The 22,338-nt window shown below is 43.0% G+C and overlaps 1 protein-coding gene across 4 annotated transcripts in view; it reads right to left on the reverse strand.

Annotated features, from left to right (window-relative positions):
- STX18 (syntaxin 18) overlaps positions 1 to 15,586 on the reverse strand; it is a 120,187-nt gene extending 104,601 nt beyond the window's left edge. For all 4 annotated transcript variants that reach the window (XM_035294074.3, XM_035294073.3, XM_035294076.3 and 1 more), the window contains exon 1: positions 15,335 to 15,586. In XM_035294074.3, coding sequence (XP_035149965.1) covers positions 15,335 to 15,502 — 168 coding nt within the window. In that variant the 5' untranslated portion in view covers positions 15,503 to 15,586. The remainder of the gene's footprint in view (positions 1 to 15,334) is intronic.
- Between the last annotated feature and the right edge of the window lie 6,752 nt (positions 15,587 to 22,338).

Consider the following 22,338-nt stretch of genomic DNA (forward strand, 5'->3'; position numbering starts at 1 on the left):
GTACCAAGTAATGAATATTTTAAAAGACTTGTGAAGCCAGGCATGGTGGTGTGCATGTATAATCCCAGCTACTCAGAAGGCTTAGGTGGAAGGATGCTTGAGCCCACGAGTTTCAGGCCAGCCTGGACAACACAGTGAGAATCTACCTCTTAAAAAAAAAAAAGACGTCTAAGAGAAGTAGAAGTAAGGTCTTTTTTAGGACTGAAATGTTTCCAGATTTCATCTTTCAACATAAGTGAGATATATTCACAGATTTTCAATCATTTACCCACAGATAAGTATTTAGAAGCTTTCAAAAAATTAATCACCTTTCCTTGATAGCTCTTCTTTTTTCTTCCTTCTCTTAATTTAATTTTGATTTAACTTCCTCTTGTCATTGCTTGCTTACAAATCACTGCCTCCATGTCTGGAGTCAATTAGGGCTGTAAAGTACCCCATGACGCCTTCATCTGGGGACCCATTTATATATATTTTCTTATTTCAAGAGGTAGAGCTAACCGGTAACTCCAAAAGTTTCCAATCAACCATCACATTCTATTCTTTGGAAAAATGCGCTTCTCTCCACAGTGAGGAAGAAGACATCAAACTACATATTTTGCAAGAATACTTCCTTCCCACCTGTATAAAGATGAATTGTGCTTTGGGAATTCACTTGCAAAAAAGGGTTGAGTGTGGGTAATAAATGCTTAATAGCAATAACATTTTAAAAATCTTTCTACCAGTTAAAATTAAATGTAACTTCCTTTTTACTTTCATGGAAACCCTTGGAGTTGAAGCATTTAACTAGCTTCTTTTACATCAAGTATTCATCATATAATTCCTTTTTAATGTTCGGTATACAAGCTGTCCACTGACAGAATAACAGCACACGTTCCCACTGAAACAACAACTGCAGAGGAGAAGGCAGCTTGGTTCAGAACCTGACAATGGGTTGCAGATTCCACGTCAGTTCAGATTTACAGTCAACATGCCACAGAGGCATTTACCAGATCACATTTGGAGGGAAAGTATGAATTGCCACACTGAAAGAAAAATCTGTGTGAGCCCAAAATACTTGACTTTTCCCACTGTAATGCTGAGCCTAAGGAAGAGAGGGAAAGAAAACAAAATTTTATATATATATATATATATATATATATATATATATATACACACACACACCATATATATATACACACACACACACACACACCCCTTAAATTAAAAGGCAGTGATGATTTGCCCCAAGTGGGCACGGGGAAGTCTTTCCTTTGCCACTGTCTTTCAGGGTCACCCTGAGTGAGGCTGCAATGCTGCCCTGTCCATTGCTGGCTGGTACTAGCCTACTGGCTAAATCCATCCTAACTCCCAGGATGCTTGACATACACAAGGGAAAAATTCTGGAGCTGGTGGGCAGACATCTAACCTGAGTCATGGGCTGTGGATGCAAAGCTTCAACCCAGTTCCCAAGCCACCGCCTCTTCCAGCCCTCCAATCTCCTGCTGGAGCCTCCCAATAGTTGACCCCCCTCAGAAGCCAGAGGGCAAGGGAACCCCACTATGCAGCCCATAAAGATCAGCCTCTAGGTGTGATCCCCGATACTGGGGGTGGGGCCTGCTAGGAGGTGACGAATCATGGGGGTTGATTTCTCCCCCGCAGTGCTGTCCCCTTGATGATAAGTGAATTCTCACTTGGTTCACACAAGTTCTGGTTGTTTAAGAGTCTAGGACCTCCCCTTCTCTCTTCTTGCTCTCTCTCACCATGTGACACTCCTGCTCCCCCTTCACCTCCTGCCATGATTGTGAGCTTCCTGAGGCTTCACAGAAGCAGATGCCAATGCCATGCTTCTTGTACAGTCTACAGAATCATGAGCCAAAATTAACCTCTTTTCTTTATAAATTACCCATCTCCAGGGATTTCTTTATGGCAATGCAGCAAATGAACTAATACAGGTTGTGTGGTTAAACTGGGCCTTTAGGATCAAGGCCCTTTTACCTCAGCTGTTAAGAGAACTGCCTGCTGCTGGCTCACAGCAGAGTGTGTCTCAAGCAGCAGGAAGGTGCCTCACCCAACTCTAGGGCCGTTCCCTGGGAGAAGCCCACAGACAATGGCTGGCCAATGCAGTGGCTAAAAAGCCCTGGCCTTTTGCCTCAACTGGGCAATTCTAAAAAGCCATTTCAGTTCCAGAGATCTCCATGGAACTGCCAGTTTAATGAACAAACAAAATTAAAAACTGGCATCCCAACAACAGAAAAGGGAATTATACCTTTTCAAATGTCTATAATCCAAAAGTTGGGTCTCCTTCCTTCTCAATGATTTCACTAATTAAAACCACAAATCTTTTTCCCTTTTCCCCAAAAGCATACCTCAACACTTACCTTTAAGAAATGCATGGTCACAAGGTAATTGATGATTAAAAGAAAAAGTTTGGTTTAGAAGCAGCTGTATTTCCCCAAAGCTAGTCATGCACTTTCAAGTGTATAATGTATGCACCAAAATACGCTCCTAAAGAGAGTAGATGATGCGACAACACACTAAGGAGCAAGTCCTCAGAGGCTTGGTCTGTGGAATGCCAAGTGGAGCACAGCTCCCAGGCTGGGCACCTGTGCCTGCCCTAGAGCGGGGGAGGTGGCAGGCAACCCAAGGGGCGCAGCACACATGTGCCTGCCCTAGAGCGGGGGAGGTGGCAGGCAACCCAAGGGGCGCAGCACACATGTGCCTGCCCTAGAGCGGGGGAGGTGGCAGGCAACCCAAGGGGCGCAGCACACAGGTGCCATGACTACTCATCTCACAGCATCAGGGACGTCATCTTGGGAAAGAGCTTAACCTTCTGAACCTCAGTTGCTTCATGAAAAAAGGATGCTAACTTGAAAGGATAGTCAAATAAATTATAAAGCTTTTAACACAGGGCCAGGTAGAGTAGGTGCTCAACAAGTGGCAGCCATTATCATCATTTATTATGTTTTAGAATAACAACCAGAAAGCGAAGACACCAATGCAACGTTTGTGGATGATTCTGTCATACAAGTTAAGAAAGTCTGTATGGGAAATCCAGCTGAGTTACAGGAAAATTACTACCTTTACAAAAGATTTTACCACAGACTTCCTTTAAATAACCCCCATCCCTCCACTGCACATTTAATATAGAATTAGATACTGCTTACTCAAAACAGCTTTCTAATCAAAAGCTATTAATTCTCCATTTCCTAACACTGCAAATAAAAACTCATCTTCCAGGAGTTTTCTTGTTCTGTTTTGCTTTTCATTTCAAAAGTAAATGTGCTCATTAAAGAAATTCTGGATGACAGAAGCAGAAAAATAAATCACCCAAGTCCCATCATCAGAAATAGCCATGGTTAACATTTTGTATTCCCTTCCGGTCATTACTTCCATGCCTAGAGTTTTTTGGGTTTGCATACATAGTTTTAATTGTAATTGGTTTGGGTAGTTATTTTTTTAAGCTAAAATAATAATATAAGCATATATTAATTATATATAATAATTCTCATGTCATGATGTACTCTTCAATATGCCACATTTACCTCATAATTTCTCCACACTTGGCAATAATGCTGTAGTGTCTCTCTGTAAAGCATTGTGACAGCTGCCATCACTATCATCATCAAAATCATTATTATCATTACTGTATTATTAAGGCTGCTGCTGTTCTGTGAACATTTCTAAGGCTTTGTGAAAAAAAAAAAAGAAAAAAGAGACTGCTGCTGCTGCAAACTGTTTTTCTTCTTAGCTGGAGTGCAATGGCACAATCTTGGCTCACTGCAACTCTCCCTCCTGGGTTCAAGCAATCCTCCCACCTCAGCCTCTCAGTTAGCTGAGATTACAGGTGTGTGCCACCACAGCAGACTAATTTTTGTATTTTTTTTTTTTTTGGTAGCAATGAGATACTGCCATGTTGCCCAAGCTGGTCTCAAATTACTGAACCCAAGTGATCCAGCCACTGCGGCCTCCCAAAGTCCTGAGATTACAGGCATGAGGCACCATACCTGGCCAAACTTTTAAACTCAGAGACTTCCCACTTCTACAGAGTATGTCAACATTCATCTTCATTTTCTTCAGTTTTGTTTTTACAATTAAATATGGCCCACCTAGAAATTTATTTTAATGCATGTATGAGACAAGAAACTAAAAATTTATTTTTTTCCCGCAGTGCTAACCAATTATTCCCAATCACTGAATAAATCTTCCTTTTCTTACTGATTTACAACACATCCTTTAGCATGGATAAAATTTACACACACACACACACACACACACACACACATACACACACACACCTGGACTAATGGGTTTCACTAAAAATTCATATATGCATATATTAATTTTTGGTGTTAAAATGTTTTAGTACACGTGCTGCCAAATCAAGCACTAAAGTAATAACTGATGTGTTGACAACACTTTTTCTTCCCTTCCATGTATACAATATGTGTTTCTAGTTATTCAAATCTTCTATATCTGTCTACAAAATTTTGCAGTTTGCTTTAACTAGGTCATTTACATTTCTTTTTAAGGTTATTACTAGAAACTCATTTTCTTGCTACTATAAATGTTTCATTATATTTTAAATGGTCATTAATTAGATACAGGATCACCACTGACATTTGCCCACTAATGTTACACAAAGGCTCTCGAGGCCTCTGCAATCGGGCCATAAAGCACCTGTACGATTTCACACTGCTGAGTAAGAAGTCCCCGCTGGCCTTGTGAGGCTGGTTTCCTTACTGTCACTGAGCACACGAGGCTCATGCTCACCATCCAGCCATTTTACTTGCTCTTTAAGGCTCTGCTCCCATGTCAAAGCTTTCCTAACTAGTCTGCCTCTAATTACATGCCTTTTTAAATACTCATCCAGCACTGACAATAAATTGTAAAACATTTAATATTTTCAAATAAGTTAGTAATAATTTTCCTTTTATCATTAGGACATTCAAATTTTTATATTTAAGAAAATATTAAACAGAAAACAAACTATATTTTTGTGTCTTTTTAAGAGGCTATGATAAATTTGAAAAAAATTTGGTAAAAAACATATTGTGTTTACTTAAAATACTAATAAACTAGAAGCAGCCTAAAGAGCTTTCAATAGGGGTTCAGGTAAATCAATTATTTACTATTTTTAATAGCTGTGCAGCCAAATAAACTGATGGTAAGAGCAATATATACTGATACTAAAAAATTTCCAAAATATATTGTTTTCTACAACACTGTTATTAACCCCTCTCCACAACCCCAAGAAAGAGGGGGACATGTAGAGAGAGATTACATAACAGTATTGTAAAAAAAATCCTGATTTTATTTAATAGGAAAAAATGTCTGGAAAGTTAACCAGGATTTTAACAATGGCTATTTTCTGACAGTAGTACTAAATGTGAACTATTTTCTTCTTTATTTTGTTTAATGAGCACTTACTAATTTTATAATCAGATTTTAAAATAGCCAACTTCAAAAATGTGCCCTGCTGATAAAAGTCCATTATAAAATTATATAACCACTTTTAAATAAAATACATTTGTGGAAGCATACCAAATGCTAACTTTGGGGGAAAAATCACCTAACTCTTTCAGAGACTCCAGGAAAATATCACAAGGTAATGGGCAGTTATCATTGAAAAAGTATTTAAAAATATATCCAGGGACTTTCAGGAAAAAAGAGTACTGAGTCATGCAACCATCTTATTGAAAAGGTCCTTAGGATTATCTAGTCAATATCTCTCATTTAAAAAATCAGAAGAGTGACACCCAGAGAGGTTAGGTGAGCTCTCCAAGATCACATAGTAAATCACCGGCAAAGGCCAAGAATAGTTATAATTCAAAACTTACACTCTTAATTCCTTTGGCAATTCCTGTGAGTGAAGACATGCTGTGGCCTGTTACTTCTGCTAAGACTACAGAATTTACTGCTGGAGAAAATACCCAACAAAAGGCAAGTGTTCATTTCACCGGAGTTTTCTTATCATTTGACTATAAATTAGAAATGTTACGATATTGTGAAATGGAAAGATTCTCTCTCTTGGTTAAATACAGCCTAAAAATTCCATGATAAGAGCATTTTAACAAACAGACGTTAGATGGTGATAAGCAGAAGCTGGCAAACTTTACTATTCATAGACTTTGAGAATCTGAAAGTCTGTAAGAAACAAAAAAGTATTACCGAGTTTAAAATTTCAACTGTGCTGCAAGCTTGCCATATCTGAGTTATTGGGTTTAATTCAACATATCATACTTTCATTCCTCTGGTTTACTCACTTTCTTTTAGAGGAGTTTTGAAGGTGCCTATTTTTAAGTCAATTTTAAATCTAAGATGTTTTAAACATGAAACAGTTTTCATGCCATAAGCCGTAATTAACATTTGCAGACATCACTGACACTTTACCCACCAGAGGGAGCCAACATGGACTGCCGTATAGTAAGAGACCTCAAACCAACTTTACATGAATTCAACAATCACATTATTCATAATACAATCAATATTATAAAATCACCTAATAATATATTTCTATCCCCTGAAAGAGAGAAAAAGTAAATAAGACTGCGTACATCAAGTCCTTAACAGAATTCCTGACCTATAGCAGAAACTCAAAAATGATTGAGTTTCCAAAATTTGTATCCTTCTGTACGTTAGTTAATTAACTGGTATTCTGACTTATACACAAGTTGATGTGAGCTTGACTGATATCTACCCCTACAGATGGTTCTAGCCTCAATATGTAGATAAATCTGGTTCTTGAACCTACAAAATGAAGCCAGCCCCTGATGGGAAGAATTCACTAAAACGTCACACGGAGAGAACATGTTTCTGTAGCCCTACCCTAGTACACATCATGGCTGATCACCTGCCAACTCGAAAGTGAGGAAGAGGGAACTCTTTGACACACTCCGGATTCTTCTTGGAATGCAGGAGAAAACAAACCCAACTACCCCTGAGAATCATGCTTCTGTAACAGGTGATATAATCACTACCCCCAAGATGAGTTTCATTCAAAAATAAAGAAAGCAGAACTGAGAATAACAGAAGAGAACCTGGTATTTACATGGGCCCTCCTGAGTCTCTATCCCCTTGTAATTCTCACTACCATAAGGCCCAGCCTAGTGTTTGTCCTATTGGTGAGACAGGTCTCAATCTCCATGCCACTGGCTGGGCATAGGTACGTATGCACTGAGTATCTATTTTGTCCTCAGCTGTCTCCAAGGTCTAAATAGGGAAAAACTGAAGGATCCCCCTGAGTTCCAACTATGTCCCAGGTTTATCAGGAAGCACTGCCGCTAGGGAGTTATCTACCACGTGCTGTCTTAATAAAACTCCAGTGTCCACTGGGCTCCTTGGATCTATTCTCAACTATTTAGAATTGGGAAGAAGGCATGAATAACTGGCAGGAACTCTAACCCTGAAAACGCTGTTGTTATAATCGTCTACCATTTAATTTTTCCAACCAGAAAGCTGGGAATTATTCCACGTCCTCCTCTTTCTATTTCCACTAGTTAGTTAATACGTTTTACCAAGTTTGTGGAGTCTACCTACTAAGTACTAAATACCCACTTCATCTATCTTCTCCCATCCAACCCTACTGTCACTGGCTCTTCAGTTTCACCGGAATTACTTCAACAGCATCCTACTTAGCACTCGATGTCAGTCTTGTTACACTCCAAACCCATCGTCAACACTGTGGATCATTTTAAAATACAAACGCGATCCTTTCATGCTTCTGCCGCATAGCCTAGAGCATAAAATACAAACTCTTCAGCACCGCTAACCATGCTCTCATCAAACAGTTGGCAAACTTTTTCTCTAAAGGGTCAGACAGTAAATATTTTAGGTTTTGCAGAACTTTGCAGGCTGTAACTCTGCTGCTGTAGCATGAATGCATCCTTGGCCGATATTTAAACAGATGAACATGATGCATTCCAATAAAACTTTAACAAAAATAGGCAGTGGGCCAGATTTGTCCTGTGGGCCAGTTTAGGGACCCCTGCTCTAACCCATTCCAGCACAACCTCATCCCCTGACACTCTGAACCTCACCCAGGCCTCCTCCAGGAAAGGACTCTAGTCACACCAGTCTTGCTTCTGGCCCCAACATTCCCCTGCTGTTGTGTGCCACTGCCTTTGCTCACATCCACCCCTTCTACCTACGTCTGGTGGAATGGTTTTTCTCCTTCAAGGCGCAGTTTGATGATCGCTTTCTGAGGTCTCCACAGATTCTCCCCCAAAGAGACTTAGGTATCCTTTACCAATATTTTCAAAGAACAGGGACATATGCCTGAGTTTATTATGGCCCCACAATGCCTGACACACGAGATGTTCACTGTTTAATGGAATAAGGTATAAATCAATCTCATGGAAATTCTGCAGTGCTGAGTTCTCCTTACAGTATACACTCAGTTACTGCAATCCATAAAAGCACAGCATCATGAAGCTAAAAGGGGCTCTGGAGAGCACTAAGGCCGTGGTTTTTAAACTGTGTGTCTCTGGACCCTCTGGTTGGTTTCTAGAAGTTCCTTGAGGAGAGGGGGAAGGGAGCAGAAGGGTGGGCTGGTGAATGAACCTCTCTCCCCAAACCTCTCATCCAGCTTTTACCAAAGCTGCTCCTTATTTCATTAGCTAAAAGGTTCCTGCCATATATAAAAAGAAATCTCTATGACTCAGCTTGCATTCTAAACCTCCACTGTTTCCCGATCCTACTTTCGTATGGTTTGGCCCTATCTCCTGTCCTTCCTGCCTCTCATAGACTCATTGTATCTGTTTCCCGATACTGCTTCTTTGAAATGTTCTCTCAACTGAAATCCCCTAACTACGATTATACTCAATCCCTGGATAAAATGTATAATCCCGGTGGTCCCAGCTCAATCTTTGGGTCCCAATACTGGTACACAAAGCCAATACTGCTTCAGAAAAGGAAATCAAGGAGGACCTGGGGAATCGATGCTAAAAAAGTTACAGTTGTCAATCATACCTGACCTGTTGCACTTCCTGTGTCTGCTTTTCCACTACAGTGTATGTAACCTCTTGAGGGAGGAACTGAATCTTAGTAATAAAATAAAAGGTACTATTACTGAATGCTTACTCCTAATACTTGACTAAGTATAAATGTGCATCAGGTAATATTCAAGAATCATGTGAAGACCACACAGCTTTAGAACTGCAATGAGCCTTGGACAGAGATCACCTAGTCCAAAAACTGAGAAAGACAGAGTAGATTAACAATTATTCATTAATTGAAGAAGTATGTATTAAGCACCTGCATCCCTACACTGTTCTAGAAGCTACAGATTCAGTGCTACCAACATAAAGTTCTTCGTTTTAGGAAGTATATATTCTACCAGACAATAAATAAATGGATATATGATATGCTAGTGGAAGGGACAGGAAAAGGATGCCACTTTGTGCAGGGCAGTCAAGGAAGGCCTCACAGAGGCAACATTTAGCCAGAGACCTGAGGAACTGAGAGATCAAGCCATATGGAATCTGGGAGAAAAGTGCTCCAGGTAGAGGGAACGACAGATGCAAAGGTTCTAAGGGGAGAATGTGCCTGATGCATGTGAGAAAATCAGAGGCCATTGTTGCTGGAGTAGAGTGAGCAAAAGGAGGGGGAGGGGAGATGAGGCCAGAGAGGTAGCAGAACCAGATCATCTGGCTTTGGGCTATTCCAAGAACTTTGAATTTCAGCCAAAAACTCAAGATAATCAATTCTTAAAAATAAGTAAACAGCCGGGCACTGTGGCTCACGCCTGTAATCCCAGCACTTTGGAAGGCTGAGGCAGGCGGATCACAAGGTCAGGAGTTAGAGACCAGCCTGGGTAACATGGTGAAACCCCATCTCTACCAAAAATACAAAAATTAGTTGGGTGTGGTGGTGGGCACTTGTAATCTCAACTACTCAGGAGCCTGAGGCAGGAGAATCCTTTGAACCCACAAGGTGGATGTTGCAGTGAGCTGAAATTGCGCCATTGCACTCCAGCCTGGGTGACAGGGCAAGACTCCATCAAGAAAGGGAGGGAGGGAGGAAGGGAGGGAGGAAGGGAGGAAGGAAGGAAATTAGTTAGTTTAGCTTCCACAAAAGAATGTATTATTAAGAACAAAATCTCATCTGCATGCCTAATCTGAAAATAGAGTTCCCAGCAATTCAGAATCGCTATTACCTTATTTAGAATAACAATGTCTTTATTCTACAAGAAATCTCTGTAGTTATCTAGTCCAAGCTCTCAGTTTTACTAATGTAGAAACTGAGACCCAGAGAGATCATGTGAGCAGCCCCCTTACTAGCAGACCTGGGGCTAGAACACAGGTTCCTGCTGTCCTGTCTAGTGCTCTTCAGTAGCCCCTGCTGCCTCTGCAGAGCAGTTTGATGCTTACAGGTTTCTTGGTTACCTGTGTGGTAGGTAACCAAGGTTACAGAGTTTCCCCTGGCCCCTGTAACCTCTATAAGTCAGTAAGAGAATAGAATAGCTGCCAGTATGCCACTATAAGGCATCTCCAGGCCTATTCTCACCCTGGAACCTGTCATTGTTAATGCATTTTGGGCTGGGTGCGGTGGCTCACACCTGTAATCCCAACTCTTTGGGAGGCCAAGGCGGGTAGATCAGAAGGTCCAGAGATGGAGACCATCCTGGCCAACATGGTGAAACCCCGTCTCTACTGAAAATATAAAAATTGGCCAGGTGTGGTGGCAGGTACCTGTAGTCCCAGCTACTAGGGAGGCTGAGGCAGGAGAATCGCTTGAACCGGGGAGGAGGAGGTTGCAGTGAGCTGAGATCATACTACTGTACTCCAGTCTGGGAGACAGAGCGAGACTCGGTCTCAAAAAAATAAACGAAAATAAATAATAAACTCCTGCATTTCTAGTTTCTCATTCCCCACAGAGTTGAAGACAGCCAGGCAGGCAAGGTAAAGGCACATCAGGCACTGTCCGAGGCACTGTGAGGGATGTTTCTTCTATTGCTTTTGTTTGCCCAACATTCCTTGAATTCCCACTCCCAGACACAGCACTGCCTTTTCCATGGTTCTGGTGGGGCTACAGACCTGAACAATTAGAGAAACATCCCTCTGGCCATAATGACTATCGTAGGAGAGAGCTTAGGATCAAGCAGAACCAATTAGAGTTCCTTCCTGGGGCTTTATGGATAAGAGCTAGAGAAAGAAGTTCTATCCCTGGATTTCCCAGTGACATGAGCTAAGGCATTTGCACTTTGTTCAGGTTAGTTTACGTTCTGTTACCCTCACTTGCAACCAAAAGAACTGAGACTCATGCAGGTACCTGCACACCTTTTCTTACTTCATCTAACAACTTTATAAGGTTGCCATTACTCACTCTATTTCAGACTGAATAGAGTGAGTAAATAAGGTAACCGAAATTAAGTAACTTCCCTGAGTTCATAGAGCAGGTAAGAGGCATTCAAATCCAAGTCTTTCTGCCTCAAGTTCCATTCGATATGCAGAATTAACTCAAGAAGAAGAAACTCACCACCATTCAGAAACCAAGGGAATTCTGGTTTAAAAATTATCTGAGGATGTAGGGGGGAGGGAGAGAGCAGCATTAAACCACGCCAAAGGACCTGGCTTCTACTCTGGCTCTGTCCTATGACCTCAACTGCCATGACTTTGGGCAAGTCCTTTTATTTATTCGGGTGTTAGTTTTCTTACCTATTAACCAAATGAACTCAAGGTCCTTTCGAGTGCCTAAAATAAATGGGTCTGCTCTAAGCATACAGATTCTACTTTTACTATATGCCAAGCGGATTTCAACTTGAATTGGTAATGGCTCCTGGGGTACCATGTTGTAAAGGACTCTGAGCTATAGGGATCCACTAAGAAATTAGCATTGGCTTCCACTATCACAGGGAAGAAGAGAAAGTAACAGCTGCACACCTGCCGCACATCTGCCATCACTGAAAGAGTTTCACATTGACAAAGAAATGCCACTGTCTTTTACAAATGCGGACAGTACTTCTGCACCACCACTGATTCGTCAGCACCTGCACAGGACTTTCACGCGTTCCTCGTGCACTTAACTTGGCTCCCTTAATGAAGTGCAAGAAAGCTAAGTGGTTTGGAAAGCATAGCTTGGTGCCACTAAAGAAAACACGTCTAAATGGCCTCCATGAGGAGAGGCGAGGTAGTTTAGGGGAACAATAATAATCAGTCTGGTTCCTTAAAACATATACATAAAGACTATGCGAGCAGGGTGACTCACAACTACCCAACTCAGCTGGTGAGTTAAGTAGGGTATTATCATGTCCATTTTATAGAAATGGAAAATGAGAGTCAGACTTGCCCAAGTTCACCCATTTCTAAGTACAAGAAGCCAGATTTGAACCCAAGGCCCAGATCCCTTTCCAATCCCACAGTCCTCATTAGTCCCACACTTCAAATGAGTTAACTCATCAAATTCCCATTGTAGAGTGACATATTCATTATTATTTGGAGTTGTTCAAATAATATAAGTTCCTCTCCCAAATAATCTGAAAAGTTGTTACTCTCCATTTGTAATTTAATGGGTAGACATGCATTTGAGTATATATAAATTTAGCAAAACTGAGCATAAAAGTTAAATGTTTAAAAGAACGATGCAGAAGAAAGCCTGTTGGTGGGAGGTGGGGAGGAAGATTTAGTTTCAATGCAATTTTATTAAACTTAATATAGCCTTTATAACAATTCAGTGAGATGGAAATCCGGCACCAGGCATATATTTGAGGAATGGAATGTAAGAACAGAAACTGAGCCAGACAAAATGCATCCTAGAAGTGACAGCAAATGCTTCAAGGAAGGCACTTACTAACAGGCATACTATAACTTACTACATTTCCTTAGGTCTGACAATCAGGGCTAAATCTGAATCAGGATATGTGCACCAGACTTTTCTGTATAAGGAATCCAGGCCAAACAAAATAACACCAAACTTTTGACACATCTAACTGTAGTGAAAGCACAGGACATCCATCACTAGTTCTTCTAGTTAAACTTTCCACAAGAAAAGATGCGGAGTGGGAAACAGTTGCAAGTATAGAAGATAACACACAAAGCAATGACAACAGAAAATCAAAACTGCTTAAAAGAATATATGTTTCCTCTAGGTCAGGGGGACTGTGTCCCTGAACAACACAGCCCATATACTCACTTGAGGTGATGTGACACGTACCCACATCAATACATAGCAGAATTGGAAGTTTCACTGCCATGTGGTCCAACCCTGTGACACATGGACAAAGTTCTTCTCAAACATCTCTAAAAAGCAGTCATCACTCTGTTTAATGACTTCCAAAGACAGGGAACTCAGCACCTTAAGGGACTGTTGCTGTTACTATCTCTGAGGCCCATAAACTCAAATGCCTAAAACACATTTTCACCACTCAGGGAGAGGTGGAAGTGGTTACAGGACTCTCCAAAGGGCTTGCCAACCCAACTGTTGCCTCTTGCCTCTCCAATTCCCAAATCCCCCCTTTCCTTGAGCAGGACTCAAAATTAGCACAGTGCTAATAAATCAGTGGTTTCAGAGTTAGAAGGGGCCCTTCAAAAGACAATATTATACCACAGTTCTACAAAAGGAACCCCAGGAAGTGCTTGGGACAAACTGGGAGTATAGGGAGGGAGAATGTCCTGTTTCTCTTCCTCTCATTTCAACCTAGGTAGCTCTCACTTTGATGTGTTATATAGAGAGGATCAAGGTAGTTTTTTAAAAGGAGGAGGAGGAAAAAAAAGGATCATTCACAGGTAAATAAAATAAGGTCTTAAAACTTGCTTAATGAAATCATGTAGCTAATAGTTGCACCGTCAGACAACAACCTGGTCTCTTGGCTCGCTCCATCTTTGGTGCTTTCTCTATCATATAACATCTGCCCACCTACAAGGCCAAATTCAAACTCTGCAGTGATATACAAAGCCCTTCAAGATCTCCCCCTGCTGCCACTCTATTCCAATTTTTATGAGAAGTCCCACATTCCAGTCCCACTCAAATGTTTATGAACCAACTTATGTCAGACAATTACCTACCTCCAGACCTTAGCGCACACTATGCTCTTAGCCTGAGATGCCCTTCCCCACCTTGTCTGTACTGAAACCAACTAATCCTCTTTCAAGACTTGTTTGAAGCATCATCACCTCTATAAAGCCTTTTCTGATCCTCAGGTAGAACTGACCACATTCTTCTTTGTGCCCTACACAACACTTACAGGGCTTTACAGTACTTGTTTTATTTCTATGTCCGTATCCTCAACCACTCCTTTTACATCATGTTACTCTAACATGAGGCTGGTCAAAAGGTAAGTGCTTCATAGATGTTCATCAATGGGGTAAGTGTATTCATCTGGTCCAATCCCCTTTCTGAGGTTTAAGTATCTTCAGCTAACTGTCATTAATGCACGCATGCATACATTCATTCAAAAATATCTGAATGTCTATACAGTGCCAAGTGCATGCCAAGCAGAGGTAGATTTAGCGTGAAATTAATGAAGCTTAAGCTTCAGGGTCCCTCACTTCAAACTTCCAAAGCTCTCAACCTTTCTTGGCGGTTTTCTTCTTAAAAAGAGGAGACAGAATTATATAAGCTTTAGGCCCCACAAAAACTAGATCCCCACTTGGTGTCACATATACAATAGGGAACAAGACAAACATCTCTCCCGTTGTGCAGTTTTCTGCCTCGTGGTAAAGACAGCCATTTATTCATTCATTCATTCAACAGACATTTACTAAGCAATGCTGTATAAGTCATGCATTCTGAGATGAAAACAACACTGTCCCTTCCCTTAACGAAAAGGTTCCTAGTCCCAGGGAGATGAAGGAACACCTGCTCTGTCCAGGAAACAGAAAGTAGTTGAGATGACTTAACACTGTGAAAGATTATCCTAAACCTGTCTCAAGCGGAACTGAGTCCTACTTATTGCGAAGACAAAGTAAAGAAAGAGTTCGGTTTAATACGGTTTTAATCTCAACTGGGGGTGGGAGGCAGGCAAGCAAACAGAACAGGCAAATACAGTGTGGTCAGTGCTTCGACAGGAAGCGAAGGACTGTGAGGAAACTTCCCGAGTGCAAGTCTGTAATGACAGCGATCTCATGACCTCACAAAGCCGCCCATGCACTTTCCAGATAGAGATTTCTGAGCGTCTTCTTCTTCGCCCCCTAAACCCCGCCGCCGAAGGAGAAATCCGTTCCCCAATAATGCGTCCCCCTTCCTCAAAATAAGGCTGCTCCTTCCCCCAGAAGCTGTCGGCTGAGGCCAACTGTACTGTCCTCCTTGGGGCCACACTCTTTACACAATGCTTAAGGGACGAGGTCTGGTTTGGGGCCTGGGGTCCCTGTCGCAGGTCTGTCCCCTCCTCAAGCCGCCGTTTCCATAGCAACCAGCTTACCACTTCGCGGGCCCGGCTGGAGAAGTCGCCCTTGGGCCTGGGGCTCCGGCGGAACAGCTCATCCCGGCTGCCATCGACCCCGCCGCCCACCGCCACTCCCAGCGCCTTGTTCCGCGTCTTCACGGTCTTGACGCTGGCCCGGAATAGCAGCGTGATATCCACCGCCATAGCGACCCGCACCCGCAGCCCCAAACGGGACCCGCCCACGTCAGCAGCCAGCGACCGCGGCGCTAATCCGCCAGCTAGAGGACTGGTCCTACCCCGCACGCCTCCCCCCGGCAACGGTGGCGCGAGAAGAAAGGTTCCGGCCTGCGCCCGGCTACCGCGGCGGGAGGAAAAAGGTTCCGGCCTAAGCTGGCGCGCCTAGAGGAGGAGGGACCCGGCAACGTGCTCACGGGTAGTCCCTTCTCCAGGCAAAGCTTGGAGGGTTTAGCAGCACGGAGAGCTCTCCTATGTCTGTCTGGGGCTTGTGGGCTCCGGGAGCATAAAGACCGGAAAGCTGGGAAGTTCCTTCCCTTCTGGTGGCTCCCTCACTGAGCCCGGACGATTTGGTTGCGGGGGACGCGAAGGCGAGACCCCCTTGACCTTTGACTGCAAGGACTCACCCTGAGCATGTCAGAGGCACGTGGACGGTGACCCTCGGGGTGCAATAAGTGCTGGGACAGAGCAGGTGTGCAGGGCACAGAGCCAGAGGCCTTTGTTCTCCAGCCTTCCGCCACCTCTTCTGTAAAGGGAAGCCAGCATCCTCCTCGGAGTTTACTGTGAAAATTAAATGACCCGACGCGTGCTGTTTTGGTGTTTCTTGGCTCCCAGTAAGTGGCCAATAAATGGTAGTTATCGTTAATATGTTGTTATTATAATAATAAAAACATATTAATAAATGTTATTAATAAATATTATAATTAATAAATATTATTATAATCTTATTTGTGGTGAGAAAGAGGCTCTAGAGAGAAGGCGTCACCTGTGCAGAGATTTGAAGGATGAATAGGAACTTTAGATGGAGACAGAGGTGAAAGGGTGACCCTAATGCCGCTGGATTCTGTTCATCCTTCATGCATAGTTTTCAAATCTTGAGTCATAAACAATGACAAGTCAGTCAATGAGTTTCTTCTGCATTTTTTGGTTCATGGTTCTGGGGTGTGTGTGTGTGTGTTTAAGATGGGGGTCTCACTATGTTGCCCAGTGAGATTACAGTGGCTGTTCAAAGACGCCATCCTAGCTCACTACTCACTGGAACCCCAGGGCTCAAATGATCCTCCCCCGCTCCGCCTCCTGAGTGACGGGGACTTTGGGCATGTGCCACCTTGCCTGGCCTATGGTTCAGTGTTAAAACAAAATCTCAAGATTTTTTTTCATAAAGAGAATGCACAAGTAGAATATGTGTTAATGCAGTGGTTTAAATGGTCACCAATATAAAACTCTTTTCATAATACTAAGACGTTACTTGCCTTTTCACTCTCACTTCCTCATGAGTTGTATACACTTGAGTTTGTTAGAGACTGTGTGTGATATTGCAACGGAATGAATGCAGAACAGCTGTTTTCTATTAAGCCAGACTTTAAAAAAGGTTTTCAAAGACATAAAAAGTTTTGGTTTTAGTTTCTCATATAGTAAATGTTGATAATGTCAATATAAACAAAAATTGTTTACAGCCCTTAGCAATTTTTAAGTGTGCAAAAGAGTTGAGACCAAAAGTTTGAGAACCACTATGTTAAAGAAATAAAGTTGATCAGAAATAGATGTCAAGAAAGTATATATTTACCAGAAAGGAGGAAGAAAAAGATTATTTAAGCCCAAACTGTAGCCATTCCTTGCAGTTTAAGGAAAATACATTTCCATACAGCTTTCTTCCACCTACTGAGGAAAAGTGAAAGAAATCACAAAATCTCTGCCAATGATTCTATCTTGCACAAATGGCCCTTTGTTTAATCCAGACATTAATGAGTTTTTGGCTATGCAAAGTTAAGCCTGGGGCACAGTAGAAGGAAAGAGAGATTGCTCTGCATAATTAAGTGAGGGGGATTGAATTAGGGGGGAAAAAAGAGAAGCCAGAACCAAGGGAGGGGCCAGGAAAGTACAAAGTAGGTAACTGGAAAGGATTTTTGAGTGAGAGGGAGGCTGAACTATATCAAGACTTCAGTGAGTGGTGCCTTGTGTGAACAGTGTGTTTGATGCAGTTGGATATTTTGGGTAGAAGGGTAGGGACAAAGATCTAAGTTTTCTGTGTGGATTTGCAAGAGCAGAGAAGATTGTAGTGGATATGAGTCCCAAGTGAGCTCAAAACATCAGGCTGTAAATCCACAAGTGACCACAGTACATAAAATTCCTAGAAAAGTCACAAAGATCTTGAGGAGGCTGCTGAACTTTCCACAGACCGTGGGATATGGGTTGTGCTTTTTAAATGTTGTGTTTACTCTTTAATTTCAAAGAGCAAAGTGACTTCGTTGACCATGGACTGTATTAAACTCCATGAAGCTGAAAGGGGCTGTGGATTAAAAGGGTGAGCAGAAATGTTGTGAGAGTTACTACTGCAGCTCCAGGGCTCAAATGATCCTCTCGGTTCAGCCTCCTGAGTAGCTAGGACTATAGGCGTGTGCCACCGTGCCCAGCCTGTTGGATGTAGTGCACAGATCATGTTTTCTTTATGCGTTCAGCAGACATTGATTGGGCCAGACACTGTTCTGAAAAATACGCAGTCGACTCTTGAACAACACAGGCTTGAACTGCACGCTTCCACTAATACTCAGACTTCCTTCTGCCTTTGCCACCCCTAAGAAAGCAAGACCAACCCCTCCTGTTCCTCAGCCTACTTGGTGTGATGATGGTGAGGATGAAGACCTTTATGAGGAAAGACCTTCAAAAACATATACCTTCACATTAGGAAGTAAACTTAATTAAATTCATTGAAAACCTTTTTTTCCCCCCCTCAGGGACTCTAGAAAGGTCCCTGACTCTAGGGCTGAGAAGCTCGAAGAAGAAATGTTTATTCCCGAGAGGGAACCTAGATAAAGAATTCAGGATTTCTTCCTTTCTTTCTTTCCCTTTCTTTCTTTCCCTTTCTTTCTTTCTTTCTTTCTTTCTTTCTTTCTTTCTTTCTTTCTTTCTTTCTTCTTTCTTTCTTTTCTTTCTTTCTTTCCTTCTTTAGATGGAGTTTGCTCTTGCTGCCTAGGCTGGAGTGCAATGGCACGATCTTGGCTCACTGCAACCTCTGCCTCCTGGGTTCAAGCAATTCTCCCACCTCAGCCTCCTGAGTAGCTGGGATTACAGGCATCCACCCCCCTGCCCAGATAATTTTTTTTATTTTTGTATTTTTAGTAGAGACAGGGTTTCACCGTGTTAGCCAGGCTGGGGTCTTGAACTCCTGATCTCAGGTGATCCACCCGCCTTGGCCTCCCAAAGTGCTGGGATTACAGGCATAAGCCACTGGACCTAGCCCAGGGTGGCTTTCTTCCAGCAGCTCCAGGAGTGTAGCTCTGAAACAGATGTGCAAAAAAAAAAAAAAAAAAGGGAAAAGCAGGAAGCAAATAGGAAGTTGTCATGGTCCAGCCCTTTGAGGTATGGCTTTTGTCCCCCACCACCCATCAAAGTGATATGGTTTGGCTTTGAGCTCACCCAAATCTCATCTCAAATTGTGATCAGAATTGTATCCCCATGTGTCAGGAGAGGGACCTGGTCAGAGGTGATTGGATCACAGGGGCAGTTTCCCCCATGCTGTTCTCATGATAGTGAGAGAGTTCTAATGAAATCTGATGGTTTATAAGGGGCTCTCCCCGCTTCACTCTCTCTCTCCTGCTGCGGTGTGAAGAAGGTGCCTGAGTCCCCTTTGCCTTCCTTCATAATTATAAGTTTCCGGAGGCCTCCCCAGGCATGCAGAACTGTGAGTCAATTAAACCTCTTTCCTTTATAAATTACCCAGTCTCAGGTAGTATTTTTATAGCAGTGCAAAAATGGACTAATACACAGAGTACCTAAAGGAGGGGTTGCCAATGCCTTATTCCTACCTGATTCTTGTTATGGATCCTAAGCTCCTGGCCCTGGCCTACTGGCTTGTTTCATCTTCCTTCTGTCTCCTTCCACCCTGTAATGAGCTAAATGTCCCCCAAAAGATATGTCCACATCCTGATTCCTAGAACCCACGAAGCTGGCCTTACTTGGAAAAGAAGTCTTTCCAGATATAGTTAAATTAAGGATCTTGAAATGAGGAAATGATTTTGGATTATCCTGGTGAGCCCTAAATTCAATAGCAAATATCCTTAAAAGAGACGCATAGAGAATAGAAGGCCGTGTGAAGACAGAGGAGGATATTGGAGAGATCCAGACACAGGCCTATGAATGCTGATGGCCACCAGAAGCTGGAGGAAGCAAGGAAGAATGCTCCCCTGGAGTCTCTGAAGGGTACGTGGCCCTGCCAACACCTTGTTTTCGGGCTTCTGCCCTCCAGGACTGTGAGAAACAAATCTCTGTTAAATCACAAAGTTTGTGTTATTTGTTACTGCAACCATAGGAAACTAACGTGTATCCTAACTCTTTTCCCTGCCCATCCTTCCTCCATTACCTTTTTCCTGCTTCCTGGGCTTGGTCCTCAGCCCCTGTTTGGGTTCTCAGCCTTGCAGGTAAGCCACCTGCAGCTTCACTGGGTCTGTGCCTTTCTCACGATGGATAAGTCCTGCAGCTGCCTAGCCTGGTGCTCTACTCGCCCCATCTCTTCTCTGATCTCCCTTTGGGGAATCACAACTGACCAGGCCCCCTGTCCCACAAGGAACACCGGAAGCCAGAATGAACTGAAAAAGCACAGCAAAATGGGCTCTTTTCATCAAATGTGTGGCAGAAAGGGTGTCCACGCAACAAATGCTTTACCCTCTATGTGTGACTCAGAGAAGGTAGACACACACTTAACTCTTGTTTACAGCTTCTCTAATTAGGAGCTATTTAAGTGCAATGGATAAGAGAGCGCTTGTGTGGAGGTTCTGGCAGAGGCTGTGGCATCTGGAGTGTCTGTCCTTCTCATTGTAGAAAGACCATTCGGCCAGGCATGGTGGCTCGCATCTGTAATCCCAGCACTTGGGAGGCCAAGGCGGTTGGATCACCTGAGGTCAGGCATTCAAGACCAGTCTGGCCAACATGGTGAAAACTCATCTCTACTAAAAATCCAAAAATTAGTGGGCATGGTGGCACACGCCTGTAGTCCCAGCTGCTCGAGAGGCTGAGGCATGTCACTTGAACCTGGGAGGCAGAGGTTGCAGTAGAGCCAAGATCACGCTACTACACTCTAGCCTGGGTGACAGAGCAAGACTCTGTCTCAAAAATAAATTAAATAAAGCCCGTCCTATTATAAGCAGTTCAAGTCAGTGCAGAGAGAGGAAGGGGACACTCATCCACACAGCCAAGTCAGTCCCGTGGACAGTGAACAACAAAGTGCCTCCGGAACCTCAAGCTTAGGAGCCACTGGATAACAAGGGACAAACAGGTGCCAAGAGAGCAAGGATTCTTTTGTCATCCTGATTCCGTGTGACTAAATTTCAAGAGGTCAGATTAGAAAGAGCAAAGTTGATGGGGCGTTACCTGTGGTTTGAACTTCTACCTGTCATATTTAAGGCAAGCACCATGACAAGCTTGACTTAAGAAGTTAAGGAAGACATGCCCAATTTATTAATTTTCACATGGAAGACAACGGTGTGTGTGTGTGTGTGGTTGTGGTGAGACACAGGGTTAAAATTAACTGGTCCTCAGTTTGTGGTGTTTCCTGCCATTAGCCATGGCCTTGGGAATGACCCCACTCCTCCCCTCTAGCCCCCCAGAAGACTACAATTGTCTCTTGCTCCAAGTGAGTCTTCAGGAATACAACGCCCAGCAAGTGCAGGGGGGCTAAGTGTGACATGCACACAGTGTGGCACAGCCCAAGAGTCTGGCTTTGGAGGTCTCAGACTTAAGACTACCCTGAGTGAAGACCACATGATCAGCATCCCTTTACTCTGACCATGTCTGGTCACATGGTCTTAGGGCTCCACAAATGTTCTTGAAGCCAACAGTCACAAATTTGGGTGGGAATCACAAAGATGGAGGCCTGAGGGTGGCTGAGCATCCATCGTCACTGGTGTCCACTCCCAGAGCTACTCAGAGGTGGGCACTAGTGAACAAAAGCCTTCAGAAGAGAGAAGGAGACATCACTGCTCTGTTTACCCCTGTCCTGTCTTTGACCTGCCGGCCTCTGCACACCGTAAGACCTAGACCAGCCTCAACTATATCACACACTGACTTTTTTCCTCTCTGGACAATGGTAACCTGGAGTGTTGTAATTTTTATGTAATAAAACCTATGGAATTTTTATGGGATAACTAAGGGATGTTTATCGGATCTCTGAGTTCTTTCCAGTGAAAATGGAAGTCCAGGAAGCAGTTAGTAGAGGATGACTAACAGGAAACAAAAACAAGAAACCACAACAACCTGAAATTCAGAAATGGAAAGACTTGGATTTGAATTCATCTGCCCTACTCACTAGCTGTGTGACTCTGGGCAAGTTACTTCGCCTCTCTGAGCCTCTGTCTAAAAAATGCAGACAAACCTTATTAACCACTTCTGATGTCTGTGAGCAGGGATTTCCTTTTTACACCTTCTATGGAAGCAGCCTTAGTTATCTGGTTTTTGGGCAACGTCGGTCAGTCTGCGTTTTTCAGCTGGTTGAAGCCATCTACCAATTGGAGACATTTGCTCTTTTGCCTTCACCTTTAACCTGAGCCAGTGGGACTTGGCTTAGGACTCTGTTCTGCAGACTCATAGCTTACCTCAGAGGGGCGCTAAAAACCAGAACTGCCAGAACTCTTTGTGCCTCTCTCTTTCTCATCATTATCTCCTCCAGTCAGGTTTCTCTGCTTCTCTGTTCCTACGGCTGAACATAAGCCCCACTCCACTCCTGTATTTATTAATGTATGTGATGCCCTTGATATGGTTTGCTGTGTCCGCATTCAGATCTCAACTGGAATTGTATTTCCCAGAATTCCCAC

This window comes from Callithrix jacchus, chromosome 3, assembly GCF_049354715.1.
Source record: "Callithrix jacchus isolate 240 chromosome 3, calJac240_pri, whole genome shotgun sequence".
Taxonomy (NCBI): Eukaryota; Metazoa; Chordata; class Mammalia; order Primates; family Cebidae; genus Callithrix; species Callithrix jacchus.